We start from the raw sequence: 14,770 nt of genomic DNA on the forward strand, positions 1-14,770 counted from the left end.
ATACCTCCTCAATTATGCTGTCTTTTAAATGCAAATATGCAAAGTAAACTTCAACTGAGATAACATTTATGTGCATTTAGTTGGTATCATGCTCTTGTGAATAATTCAGATTTACATTCAAAGGGATAAGGCAGGGGACCCTATATCATGATGATCTTTACATTGTTTAATCCAGACGTTGGACATGAATACTAATGTTACATGAAACATTCCGGAATTATTATTTCAAATTGGTTCTCCAGCTGATTAGCCGGTGCTTTTGAAGTCATCCTCAATTAAAGTTATCAGACATTTCTAAGGATATATCAATTTCAGATTGACGATAACTGTTTTATTGTTTCATTTTATGTGTGTGTTCACGGGTTTTACAGATATTTGATTCAGCGGCACGCACACGATGAAATCTGCCACTATTCGAAATGACTTGAATTTTACCGGAGAATATCGTGAATTTGAACCAATCGTGGTTTTGTGGGGCTTGGTATAAGTCAAGTTGGTTACGTGGGCCGGATTCATTTGGCAATGGTGCTTGGCATGAAGTACATGTAGCAGTCGTCCACTGACAGTGACAGCCATGAAGCTTGTAGTTCTCTTGGGTGTGGTTTTGACCGTGCAGTTCGTGTTTGGATCATTCAAAGCGAATCCGAACAAACAAAATAAGGTACGTGTCCAAATAAAAGTGGTGGTACTTTGGGTTTATTATTCGGCTTCGGCTTTGCCTCCGACTTCTGAATCACTGAGAAACAAACCAAAAGTGAAATATTCTAACACTTGGCTTCATATCAACCGATTAAATGTTTCTGAAGCATAACAAGCACCAAAGTTTAGCTTGAGTCCCCAAAGTTGGGGGCTATAACATTTTTTTAAAGCCGAAACGAAGTCAGTGTTTCGAAAAGGCCCTTAGTATACACTTATGATCACAACCTACTATCGGAAACGGCTAATGAGTTCATGCAAGATGAAGCAAACGAATAAAAAAAAAAAACACTTTCCAATAATTTCAGTTGTTGCAATGTTAAAAACGTTACTTTTCTTGAAATCGTCCAAAATCGTGTATAGATGAACCTTTAAACAGTTGTCCGGGCCAATACACTTCATGCATACATTTCACCGTATTTTCACAAATCTTTTTTCCAAAGTGAACAAGCTGGTAACATCGAGACAATGGCGGAAGTAAGTGTCTGAATTGGGCTTTCACATCTTAGATTTTGAAAGGCAAAATTTCATTCGAAAAATCTTTGTTCTACTCACCCTGTTCAAGCTATGTACGACTTTTGTTAGAGAATAAAAAATAACAAATTGTGAATGTGTGGTCATGCTTAATTTTGAAAGTTGCCAGAGATCTATTTCTTTTGTGCGTGTGAGAAATAACAACGTTAGTCCAGCCGAGAACGTAGAAGTGTTCGACTGGGAAAGCAACAATCTCCTCCAAAACAAACACGCTGTGTCCCAGTACAAAGGTGTGGGACATCAATTATGCAAGAGATGTCATGAAAGACTCCAGAAAGAATTACAATTTTTTTAAGTTGCAAGAATGTAAAAGATATTTGTGAGGTAAAATTGACTATACAAGATGTTTCTTCAGAGGCTGAGACAAAAGTGACACATAGCAATTTTTCCTTCCCGCCTAAACTATACTTCTAGGATGTAAAGAACCAACCCTACTTCTCATTGGCCCATAAAATAGCCAGCCTGGGCCTTGCCAAGTGTCGCAGAACAAGACCTCTTCAGTATTAGCTGGTTGCCCCTCCAAGCCTTCTCAGCAATTGGTTAATAATTTGTGGCCGTTGATTGGCTATTCTCCTGTTTACAGGATCCCACTTTTGACACAAAACTATTTCATGTACAAAGTTATCCATAAGAAAGTACAGTATGTAATGCATTCACAGTGAGATGTTTGCACGGAGTTAGCCGACATTTTGCACAGAACATTTACACAGGAAAAGATCAATTGCAAATGTTGCTGCTTATAAATAATTTGATCATTTAGTGATAAAATTGATTTTCTCAGCAGGACAGGCCCCGACCCAGACCAGTCCTGGAAACTGGCCGACCCGATGGCTTGGAGCCGCCCGAGGAGAGGGAGGACACAGAGGGCGCTTTCCAGTCCGACATGCTGCTATCGCAGGAACAGCGACAGGAGCTGTGGGAACTGGTCGCCGAAGCGCAGACGGGAGTCAGCAAACGTAGGGTCGACTCGGTCCTGTCGTTACGCTGGCCACAGAACGTCTTGCCGTATTTGCTAGATAGCGGTATGTTCTTTTATTATTGTTTTTGACCTTTAATAAGTTTTCCGTTCAGAATTTTGGATATAGTAATTTGTAATAGGGCAAAGCCGAATAACATTTGTTTCCCCAAAAGATGAGGTTCCATCTTAGGTAAAAAGCACCCTTGAAACCTCTATGGCTACTACAATGTTTTTAAATTAATGTTAAACGATTACGGACTACGGCTAGGTGTTATTGGAAATGCATTTTTTTACGCACACCATCTCGGGACAAACGACGTACGTAATCGACAACATATTCCAAACCGTACATGTCTCCCGTACACGCATCATAAACGAATGTCAAATTCGCGATAGACATGATCGTTATACTCACATTTTTTTGGCGAGGAAATGTTTAAATATGCAATCGAGGCTAAAAATCGTGTAATAAAGTTAAAGTTTTGCCGTATTCTAATACTACACTGCCTCTTTTTTGCGCTCTTTTAGTAAACTGGTCCAGGGGTCTTGTAGAGGGCCTGGTAGAAATATAGTCCCTTGGAGCGAGGTTTTTCTTGCCGGCTGATTTTCTGTTTAATATTTCAGATGTAAATATCGAGGCTATCCGACTTGGCATGAACATATGGACTGAACACACGTGTGTACGGTTTGTACCGTACTCCCAGAAAAGTGCATTGGAACTTGGACACAACAACCGTGTTCTGTTCTACCGTGGCAGTGGGTGAGTTTTATCCTTCACAATGGGGGTGTACGAATCTCATTTTACAAAATGGCAAGTGGTTGGCGACAAAGGTCATTGGCAAACTTACACCAATATAGTGTGGTTCCCAGACCAAAAGATTCTGACTGTTTCTGATGAATCTAAGGCCGGGCAGCCGCCACGGCACTTGGCCAAAACGGAAGGAATGCCTCCCGTTTCCGAAGATTTCCGAAGTTAGCCGAATGCATTTCGGCGACACTCGTGGATAGCACCCTTGTACCGGGTATAAAATAGGTTATATTCACCTGCCGTGCCTATTAAAATTGTTAAAGAGGACTTGATGATTAATATTCATTGCATCTTTACCCTTTAAATTCAATGACGACTTACGGTGTATCAAGTATGCCCTCGGATCGTACGAGGGGTGAGCTTTTTGCTGCGTCATGTACCGTGAATTTGACGACGGTTACCCTAGGCGGTTATTCCAAAACACGGCGTCGTCTCCATTTCGGCTTCGCCTACAATTTAGGTCCCAGGAGATCCCAGCTCAACATTAGTCACCGTTTTGTTACAGAAATATCAAACTGTATGATACATGAAGTAAGTGATTTTCAAATTATTCAAAGCTTTTAATGATCAATGAAGTCAAAGCAGAAATAAAGCCGAGCTTTAAAAAGGGGTATGTTTTAAGCCCGGTGGCGGCTGCAACGACCTACTAGCTAGTTATAGACGTCTGGGCGGAATTGTCAGGTCAGGGAACCAGACTAACACCGATATCTACCTGTCACTCCATCAAAAGGGTAGTAGATTAGACTCCACTCTGCTTTTACCTTTTTATGCCATTTGACCATCGCACGAACGCGCGTTATTAATGGGCCTTATTCACGAGTTGGCCATTTTAGTCGCGTTCCCTGAACGTATTTCATTAAGTGTTAACTGTTCAATGGGATGGCGCCATACTATTTATGCAGGCACAATGCAGCATTATTTTACTGTCTTTTTTTTTAATCTGGCTTTAAACATTAGGGAAATTATAATTACAAATGTTAAATTATTCACTGAAGCAGACTGGAATTAATTAGGAATTAACTTGCTTTCATTTCTCTTCGCAAGTTCCAAAAATTAAGATTTTTCCTCACTCAATTCAATATGGCCGACTCGTGAATACTGCAGAAAGATACATGTATGCGCGATGTGATCAAGTTGTACCGATTTTATGCCACACAGGATGATTGGTAGCCGATGTATGGAACGGGTTTTCTTTTCGAAGTAAACAACACTTTTTTCTATAGTGGCATAAAAATGATATCTTAAAATTTCACAAGATATTGAAGGTAGGCTAATCCTATTTTTTAATTTTTGGTTAATAATATTAATTAATGACTTTCAATTATAGACCACGATTTATAGTCAGATTTTAACTGCAGATTTCAATGGGTGTTTTCTCTCTCGTACAGTTGTTCATCTTTCGTAGGCATGGTGGGAGTCGGTTTGCAGCAAATAAGCATTGGTGTCGGATGTTCAAACGTAAGTCTATCCTGCAAACTTTTCAACTCTTTGTTATAGCTTTAGCGCCGACGTTCCCATCGTAAAACAATGATCTGCGAAATGGTCCTTATTGGTAAAAATTGCACGACAAAGATTATACCAAGTCCAAAATGGACAAAACGTGTATTTTGATTAGGCATCAGCTTTGATATCTGCTTCAAAATGTGAAATATTTAAAAAGGGATATTAACTGCATCGATGCAATAAATTACTTTATTGATGATATATTTCTGTGCATTATACTTCCTGCTTACGCATGTGTGGAGTCACTTTTTTATGAGATACATTGAATAGTATGAATATAATTGTGTGCTTCTCTCCAAGAAGTCGAAACCTTCGCATGTGAATATTGTTCGCGGCAAAATGATCAAAGTGGCTATGGAATTTGGTTGTAAGATGGTTAATGATCGATACGTTTTTGTTTTGTTTAACAATTGTTGACTGCTGTGATGTGGGATATAACGTTTTGAACACCCGAGGGACGCAAAGCACCCGAGGGGCGCCTATGGTGCTATGCGCCCCGAGGGTGTTCAAAACGTCATATCACACACCACAGCAGTCAATGTTTGCTATACCTCTGTCTTGGATTTTTTGGATTTTGATGTAAAAATCACGAAAACAAACTGCAGTAAACACAACAATCATGACAATCTAACGGCAACTTACATGCATGTCGTGTGCTCGAAACAGCTGATCGTCTGCTAGTCCACTGCTCCCACTCATGAGTGTAAACACATGGTGAAAAATAGCTTGGGTACCAACGATACAAGCGTTTCACACCGTACGTGCCGCATACGTACATAGTGATATGATGGCACACTTCCTGTGGGATATCACGTACGTGATGTCCCACAGGGAGTGTCCCATGACTTTTTTTTTTATAAACGTAACACGTGATCGTTCAGGGCCAATGAAATTACAGTAATTAAGACAGAGGTATAACAATGATATTTATTGGTTCAGCCAGGGACCGTTGCTCACGAGATCGGACACACATTAGGCTGGCACCACGAACAGTCCCGAATCGACCGAGACGATTACGTCACCATTCACGCCGAGAACATCTACGAGGACAAAAAACACAACTTTGTCAAGTACGATATTTTGAGGCTCGACAACCACGACCTACCGTACGACGTGCGATCCATCATGCATTATGGCAGTAATGTGAGTAACAAAGTCATCAAACTTTGACTGATACCCGGTACGACATGTGCCTAACTAAGGTTGGTGTTTGGCAGTGTTTATTCTTGTCACTGATGTAAAAAGAAAAACCATAATAGGCACTACATTAAGCAACCGAATTTTTTTTAAACGAAACAAACTCAAACAGCCAAAAAATGAACTTAAATTGCAAATAATCGAAATAGTTAAAGGGCATTTACCGCTAAAGTTAAATTACATTTACCGCTAGAACTTGAATTGCAAATTATCGAAATAGTTAAGGCGCATTCACCGCTAAAGAATGGGTGACCTTTGAAACAGTTGGTGGCAGCAAACACAGCAAACACACACAATTTTTCATCCCTTTTTTACGTCATGGTTAAACCCATGTGCGCATGATCAACATGATGCAAACAATAACAGAAAACAGTGACACCTAATCAAACTATATGTCTATGGTAGAAAAGGACCGTTGTGTTTGCTGCCACCAAATTATCTCAAAAGCTCCAATTTTGGAAGATGTAGACCTTCCTATCTCCGATGCGTGGTTGGCACATTTTGCCAACCACAATTTTGCCAAACTATGGAAGGTCCAACATGTTAACACTGCAAAAATATATGATTACCAAAACATTATTTTAATTGTTGAAAATACAAAATTATCAATTTATGCGCTTGCGGCAGCCCATATACGAAAAATGGCGCCTAGTGTTTACAAAATAGAAAGGTCTATATTACACGTATCTCTCTTGCAAGCCGAATGAAGTTCCCATTAATTTAACGGGCCTAATTCTTATATAACGTCATGAAATTTCCCACATGTAGACGTCAACGGATACTATAGGTTTTCCCGTCCAATTTCCTAAAATGTTCATTTACTTCGCAAAATCGGTCATTCATTTTCGTCTGAATTTGGGAATCGCTCTGAACACGCGTTTCGTTTTCGCTGCAAAAGCATTCGATTCCATTCCAGTTCAATCAGTTAAGTGATTGAGCAGCACCTTTCGTTTATGTCACATTCAGATTCGTTTACAAGACTTTTTTTCGCTTTTAGAGGGCAATTTCAAACATTCATCATTCTATTTCACTTTTGGTTTAATGCCATCGGCACCAAAATTAGGGATTTCTTTGGCATTAACCGTCAATCAATATTAACTGTACCTGAAATCAATTTAGAAAAGGTACTTGCGTAATTGAATGCGCAGGTAACGTAGCCGTCTGTTTCTCAAAACCGAATGCACGGACAGTGAAAACGATTGAACGTTCGTTGAATTGAAATGGGAATAAAGACGTGCATTCAAATTCAGACGAAAACGATCAATGACCGATTTTCAGAAGTGAATGAACATTTCATGAAATTGGCCGGTAAAACCCATATTTTGAAAGAGATGAAGCAAATTCATGCGAACCTATACTTGTAGCACCCGGAGACAGAATCCAAATAAGCTATTATTGTTTGGTTGTTTGTAGTATTTCAGCTCCAATGGACTGCCAACCATTGTCGCCCATAATCTACGCGATCACTATTTGATGGGGAATCGAGAATACTTCACATTCTACGATATGAAGATGGCTAACGTCATGTTCAACTGTTCCGGTCAGTGTTGTCTTTATCTGTGGTAGATCTCGTCTGGGTTTTGCTTTGTGTCCTTTTAAAAAGGATCATGGATGATATGGAATGGGTGGGTGGGTATTAATGTAAGGTAATGCTTTGTATAACGTTTGGCTGAAAAGTGTTAAAGGGAATGTACAACATTTGCTTTTGCTGCAATTTTCAGAAATAAATGGATTTGGAGGATTAGTATGTTATAGCAAATATTGTTACACTGACTTGTTTCACGTTTTGGGTTCGTAGATGCTGGAAAAACCAAGAAAACCAATCATATTCTTGTCTGGTCCCAGACCCCACTTAAGATGAAACGGAGCAATTTATAGGTTTGTAGTCTTCACAGGTGTGTAATCAATTGCAAAGAAAACGCAGACGAACTAAATATGAAAAACTAGGAGCACATTTTGAAAAAAAAAATCCAGTTTTCTCCAACGCTGGTCGGCCGACAAGCGTTGGAAAATACAGTTTTTCTTGAAAATGTCAGCACACCGGGAGCCACAACTTTACAGGATGCTTTAGACTGCATTCCCTAACAATCAAGTCAGATATTTCGTGATAATTTGATCATTTCGTTTTATGATGTTAGCAAATGTTGTATCTTCCCGTTAAAACATGCATACCCACATGGTTCCTTTAAAGTCTTAGTTATTGTTGAAAAACTATTTTTATTTTATATTACATTTCAGATGGTTGTCTCGAACCCCCAGAATGTCAACACGAAGGATTTGTCAATCAGAACTGTACATGTGTCTGCCAGGCTGGATTTACCGGACCACTGTGTGAAACGTTTGATTTCCAGCGTCTAGACCTGGGTTTGATGATCTAATATCAATTGAATTTGATCCGATTATGATTCATTGCTCTCATTACACTATCACAAGAAACATTGTACGGAACCAATGTACTAAAACAAAGGGGGTGCATAGGCCTACCTATGTTCCCCAATACCGATGTTCCCCAAAATCCCTACCCTATAACCCTAACCCTAACCCTACCCCTAACCCTAGCCCTAACCCTAACCCTAACCCTAACCCTAATCCTAAGGATTTCGGGGAACATCGTATGGGGAACATCGGTATTGCATCGGGTATAGACCCCAAACAAAGGTACTTAAAACAAAATCAGAACATGATGTTTTTTTTTAACACATCAAAATGCAAATATTTGCAAAGCTGGCCCTCTTAGGTAATATGTCATTATTGTTTTAAAAATAAGAGACAAGGAGAGTAAATTGTATTGTATAGCACAAATCAATTCTCTGTTTTAATTAATGACTGAAATTGGCAGGTTTTATGCCAAAAGGGGATCAGATATTCTCTTAATCCATGCAGTTAACTCTTTACATGCAGTTAACTCTTTACTGGAGCACTGATTTTATGACAAAAGAACAATGTTAATATGTTTTTTTTTTTTTAAACAATGCACGAAACAGAGCATGTCGACGTGTTGACTGAGCGGTCTGGTACCATGAAGTCACCAGGTTATCCTGGGCCCTACGAAAATGGCATCACCTTTGTGTGGGAAATATTGGTAGGTTTTATCGGTGAACCGATGCTATGTATATTCAAACAACCGAATTGCTCGTACAGCGCCCTGCCCATGGGTATGCTGGTGACCTCTGATTTCTTCGAAGTGTAATTAGACAGATTTTGTTTAAAGAAGCACTTAATTAGAGAGAAAGCGCCCATTTGGCCTCGAAAATGGAAAAGATCGTTAAAAAAAGTAGAATATGAACGTCCACACAGCTATACCTTGAAAATGGTTGGTTTGAAGCACACAGGAACAAATGACAATGCATTGGTTGCGAAAAAAAAATTGGCGTCGTGTTGTGGAATTTTCTACCAAAAGCATACATATAGGCCTACATTGGGTAATTTTATTCGTATCACGCTGACAACTCGCATATTTAATGGTTCACATTCAGTGTAACAACCCTCCCTCAATAATTTTGTACTACTAACGTTTTACGTCTCTATCCTCATTATTCCTTGCAGGGCGGAGAGGGCGCCACCATTACCATTTCATTCTCATATTTCAAGGTGGACATATCTACCGTGTGTCTGTTTGACCGCCTCGTTATCCAAGAGGGAAATAACGTCTTCAACGGAAGCAGAGAGTAATTAAACTCAGGAATTTTAAAATCGTTATTTTATATTCCAAGTCTATAAAATTTTCATTTGGAGTTTTTACTGACTGGATTGACCTGAAATATAATTTTAAAAAGCTAGAGGCGCTGACGTTTCGACACAAGCATGGTTGTCTCAAAGGCAAAATCCCTTTGACTTTTTTTTTTTTAATTTCTTTCTAAATGTAGTCGGAGATTTATTGGAATGATATGAATATAATAAAAACATTGATTGACAATTTCATAAAGATTGTGTGGTCCCAACTTGCCCGCGGACGTCCAATCGACGGGTCGCCACTTGATGGTGATTTTTAAGTCGTATTATTACGAAGAGGGGGCTGGATTCGAAGCAGACTACGTCATCAATGGTCCACTGGTGGCACCGTCTGCTGAAACTTCTGTTGCCCCGCCCACGACCCATGCTCCAGTTGACACGGCTCCGAATTGTGGTAAGTTATGCTGCTCACAGTGGTTTTGTGGTTTGATTGTAAAGATGATACACTTTAATGTCCGTGCTACTTCCGATTGGTTTTTTGGTCACTATATATTTTGCCATACAAAAGTTATGCACTTTTAGATCAGACATCGACCGAAACATCGGACGATATTTAGTTATGGGATATGGGCCTGATTACTTCACAACTTTGGAATTATTTGCAGCTTGACATTATTAAACTTTTAGTTCTCGCACGGTATCGGTGGCTGGTTACTGAAACCCCTTTTACTACGACGAAGGGGCCGTGAACCGGTCTTATTGCAGGCCGGATGCATTATCTGTTTGTGCGCAATGCTGCCTTTTTCCCCCGAGAGAATATACAGATGTCCAAACAAGAAAGACGCATCTTTTTCTCCCCGTTGAAATAAGATATTTATTGGTCAAGTTTGTTGAAAAACACATCGAGGACATCTCTAAACATATTGTATTTCCGCCACAGTTCCCGCATATCAGTTCGTGAAAACCGAAATATTTCATACGCATAACTTTACGAAGTGCGAGCATTGCGTGTCCGTTCATGAAAACAATGACAAATCGTTTCTATTGTATCTTTAGATATTGACCGAGTTTGTCGTACTTTCATAATGACATTATTGTCCACAGATTCTGTTGTTGGCACCTGTGGGGGAACATTTAAAGATCGTGCCGGCTGCATTGCCTCGCCCAATTATGGGTTTGCCAAGTACGAAAACTTCGCAACATGCAGATATGATATTGAGGTATGTCATGCGAATGACCAACAGCTAGGTTACCTTTTTCCTAAAAAAATAAATAAAGAGGTATCGGCCTAGAACTCTTCATGACACGCATGCTAAGGCTTTTCTTGTGCCCAAAATATGCACTCTGTACCTTTGTTTTGCTAAGTGAACTCCTACTTTTTCGATTAAATATTCAAAAAATGCAAGTTTTAGAAAAAAAACAATGGGCAGTACATGACGGTGGGTCGTCAGTTCTGATTCACAAAAGTCGTGCATTGTGATGAAGAATTGAAATATTTACCCTCTTTCCTCGAAAAGTTGAATTTCCAGTGAATTGAAACTTTGTCAGATTAAAAGTTTTTAACAGTGTCTATTTTTCTGGGTGGTGTTTAGAGAATCGTACAATTCTATGGAATTCAAATATTTCTATGGACCATCAAAGAAGCATGCCGTCCATGGGTTTTGGTTTTTCCTTGCAATTATGTAGTTATATCCCAAAATACCAAAAATGCAAATAGACCAATCTGAACGGTTTAAATTTCATACGTGCACGGACAAGTTGATTACAAAAAATGTGAAATATGAGAATCGATTATAGTTCTACCAAGCAAGGTGGTGTAAGGATTGCTAAAAAAAAATTGCAAAACAATAACTGTTAATTGTTACCAGGTCGCCGACGGACTTCGTGTTGAGTTGATATTTCTTGAGATGGACATTGAGGACCATATTCGATGCTCTTATGACAAGCTGGAGATTTCCCCTGAACGACGCAAGTCCGTTGGATCGTTTCTGTAAGTGCTCCTTTGTATAGTTCTATCTTGCTGCTAATACACCAGTCTATAAGGGGTTGTTCCTGATGTGTCCATTGAAGCGCCGGAGTTTCGAAGTTTGGTCAAATGGAATATTTGGTCAAACAAAAACTCAAATGCAACACATTTTGAAAAGATTTTCAGGTTCGTGCCCAGGTCGTATAAGACCCTTCGCCTGTTCGCACTTGTTTTTGCAACCATGTATAGATGCATAGGCATATAATGTATTTTTTAAAAGTAATTTTACATGTAACTGTATATTTTACTTGCACTGCGCAGCTATGGTGTGTGTGCTTTTGCTTAAAAGGGATACGCATATGTTGACGTCTTGTTTATATTCATTGCCAGTGAATTAACGTAATAAAACACACCTCAAAGGTGGCCGCTGAATGCAATCCATCTATGATATTAGAGCGAGGCGGTAGTTCAATGCTACAGGCAATAAGGGTGCGGGACGTTTCGGGGTCGATTCGTGGACCATGTGCAAGTGTACTTTGTGGTCCAAGTATTCAAAGCCCGCATGTAGTTATGGTCAGTGCCTTTACCTGGCTGCAGAAAAAATGAAATTGTTCCTTATGCACTATCCCGTATTCCTTCGACCAATGGAGGGCTTGGGAACAGAAAACGGAATAAAGAAGAACCTTCAAGATACAGTGATGTCTGAACTAGCACTACAGCTCTTGTTTGCCGCTGCGACGTCGTGGCGGCACTAGCTGTTGTGACTTTTCGTTTTGAGCTTTCTTACCGAACGCGCTATCCAGGGACGTTAATTCCTTTTGAGTTTTCATTGGACAAGTGGACGAATTCTCTTGACCCGTGACCCAGGGTCAACCTTTTTGTGCATTCTTTGGACAAATTTGATAACCCTTACTCGGGTCAACACGTGCGCACGGAATGTAGGTACATTGTTAAAATAGACAGCGACCTACCAAAATGCTTTGAGAATCTGCGTTTAAAGAGTTTGTTACCAAAACGCGATAACGGCACAATTTATTGTTACCTCTTAGAATCCCGCTGTCTCATGCCTGCACGAAGTCAGCTTTGACGGATGTTACAGTATATAGTTAAACACAATTTGAATACACAATAAAGCGAAAAAATTAGTTTACAAGCATCTTTTATACTGTGTATGTTCTATACGTTTTCATAACTGAAACTTTGTTTTAAAACTTTTTTTTTCAAATAGATATAGCCCGTTTTGGAAACAACCTCTTCGTTTCCTTCAGAAAGTTTTGTGAACGGATTAGGGGACACTATAGACCTCATGCGTAGCGGCCATTTTAGAGGGCATCTTTTATTTTAATTCAGTAACATTTTTTTTTCCAAATAGATATAGCCCGTTTTGAAAACAACCTCTTCGTTTCCTTCACAAAGTTTAGTGAAACGGATTAGGGGACACTATAGAACTCATGCGTAGCGGCCATCTTAGAGGCCATCTTTTATTTGAATTCAGTAACAATAAATGCACAAAAGGCTCACCCGTGCATATCCCAGAAAGACAACGGTATTGCCCTCTAAGATGGCTGCCACCCATAATGGTCTATAGTGTATATTTTTTTTAATGAAATAAAGAATGATTTACTTTCTAAAAAAAATATGATTATTTACCCACAGAATCTGTGGTTACGAGGTTCCACGCGGATCACTGGTGTCACTAACCAACAAGATGTCGGTCGTCATGTCCACTGATGCAAGTGTCACCGGCAAAGGTTTTGCTGCCAGATTTAGGGCAATTTCCGTCAAGTAATTCGGAGTTTTAAAAATCGGGAAAAACAAAATACTTCCTGCATAGACAATAAAATTAAGTTGCAACACAGCAGTGTTTTTTTTTTTTTTGGGGGGGGGGAAGTTAAACATTTATCTGATGGTCAAATTCGTACGCGATTAAGGAACTTGGAGCGAATTTCATTTTGCCATATAGACCATAGACATAGGCCTTATTATATTGCGGGTGTCTCAGTCAGCGGGTACTATCTTATGATTTAATTATTAATAGTGAATTCACAAAAGGTTGCCCGTCTTATTAGCGACTATGCACCTCTTTTGATTGCCCCCCCCCTCTTTTTTTGGCTCGGGGGGGGGGGGGGAGGCGCCCCCTTGTTCCCTCCCATGAACTAGTCTTTAACTTGGTATGGAGAAGTTTGATTCCCTCAGTTTGGGGGTCATCACAATACATCATTAACCGTAATTTGAAGGAAATGCCCCTTAAGATAACGGTCCCGAGCTAATGCAGTTTGTGTATTGTGTTGCAAGCTTCCCACATTAAAAAAAGGTGACAAACTTGCCATTTGTTCTTGCTGGACCTGCAGCTATTAATATTAAAAACTATACTCGGAATGTTCCCGTGTACAAGTATGCCTCAATGTAGTTTTCCGAATAAAAAAATATATATTGATGATAGTCATCCATAATTTCAGTGGCCACGTAGTGTAGACGAATCCGGGCACATGTTCACTCTGGATGGCCCCCTTCAATGGCGAAATCATTGTGCTATCTATTGCGCCAACCTACCGCCTGTGACGGCCTGATTATCTGAACAATACCTAGCAAATTTCTTTCGCCACTGAATTATGAAGGGGGTCTCTGTGATATAAGTGGTATGGTGCCCGGATTGCTCTAGGCCTACATGTATTTAAAGCTTCTCCCTCAAGTCTTGACAAATTGATAACGGTACATCTGTAATGCAGTGGTTTGTTAACAAAATAATAGGCCAGGCATTATACTCATTCGCCTCTGTTAAGGCCGGTTCATACTCGGCGCGAAAGCGAAAGCGAACGCAAATTTGTGACGTCACGGGGCATATTTCAACTTGGGCGAATGTCGCAGCGAAAGTTTCATGACGTCAAATTCGCTTCGCATTCGCATGAAGTATGAACTGGGCTTTAGAAAACAAAAAACAATTTTTTAACGCCTACCACTTCCTCCATAAAACATACTATACGTGCAAAAAAAAGTCCTACTTTTGATCCTAAATAACCCTGTTGTTTACCAATGGAATTAACGTAAACAAGGCATGACACATTTGATGGAGCGAGTTCCATCAGCTTTATGCAAGAGGGTCAGATTTCAATGCCATACGAACAAAATATTCACTTTCAGAATCTGCCACTTTCGACTTAGCGTCCTCCAATGTCGATACAGACGGTGGTGGAAAGCCCGTGCTGCGGCCGAAAGATTCAGAAGGAATGCAGGATCACCCCTGATGTCATTGCACACCTCCTTGATCGTGTGTTGCGCCAAACGATCGAGTTGTGCAATGACGTCAAGGATAATCCTTCATTGGTGTATTTTTTCTTATATTAAATTACGTATAACTCTGGCTCTGTGTGGTCAGTGCATGATGAAAGAATTCTTTGAAACTACTTGTTCATGTAGAAAGGTCAAGTGTTAGCAC

The 14,770-nt window shown here is 39.8% G+C and overlaps 1 protein-coding gene across 1 annotated transcript; it reads left to right on the forward strand.

The window, feature by feature from the left end:
• The first annotated feature begins 1,164 nt into the window (after nucleotides 1-1,164).
• Nucleotides 1,165-13,123, forward strand: LOC119741301 (blastula protease 10-like). Its single transcript, XM_038217051.1, has 13 exons — nucleotides 1,165-1,173; nucleotides 2,015-2,252; nucleotides 2,813-2,948; nucleotides 4,385-4,454; nucleotides 5,439-5,642; nucleotides 7,110-7,236; nucleotides 7,935-8,060; nucleotides 8,681-8,778; nucleotides 9,243-9,364; nucleotides 9,623-9,822; nucleotides 10,473-10,588; nucleotides 11,237-11,358; nucleotides 12,991-13,123. The coding sequence occupies exons 1-13, from the start codon at nucleotides 1,165-1,167 to the stop codon at nucleotides 13,121-13,123; spliced, it is 1,701 nt and encodes a 566-aa protein (XP_038072979.1).
• Nucleotides 13,124-14,770: the final 1,647 nt, after the last annotated feature.

Source organism: Patiria miniata, unplaced genomic scaffold (assembly GCF_015706575.1).
Source record: "Patiria miniata isolate m_02_andy unplaced genomic scaffold, ASM1570657v1 HiC_scaffold_5, whole genome shotgun sequence".
NCBI classification, from domain to species: Eukaryota; Metazoa; Echinodermata; class Asteroidea; order Valvatida; family Asterinidae; genus Patiria; species Patiria miniata.

Excerpts from the sequence above, each read along its gene's own strand:
- LOC119741301 (XM_038217051.1), top strand. Across the intron at positions 4,455-5,438 it reads TTGGTGTCGGATGTTCAAAC|CCAGGGACCGTTGCTCACGA; the intron begins GTAAGTCTATCC and ends TTATTGGTTCAG. Across the intron at positions 5,643-7,109 it reads TCATGCATTATGGCAGTAAT|TATTTCAGCTCCAATGGACT; the intron begins GTGAGTAACAAA and ends GGTTGTTTGTAG.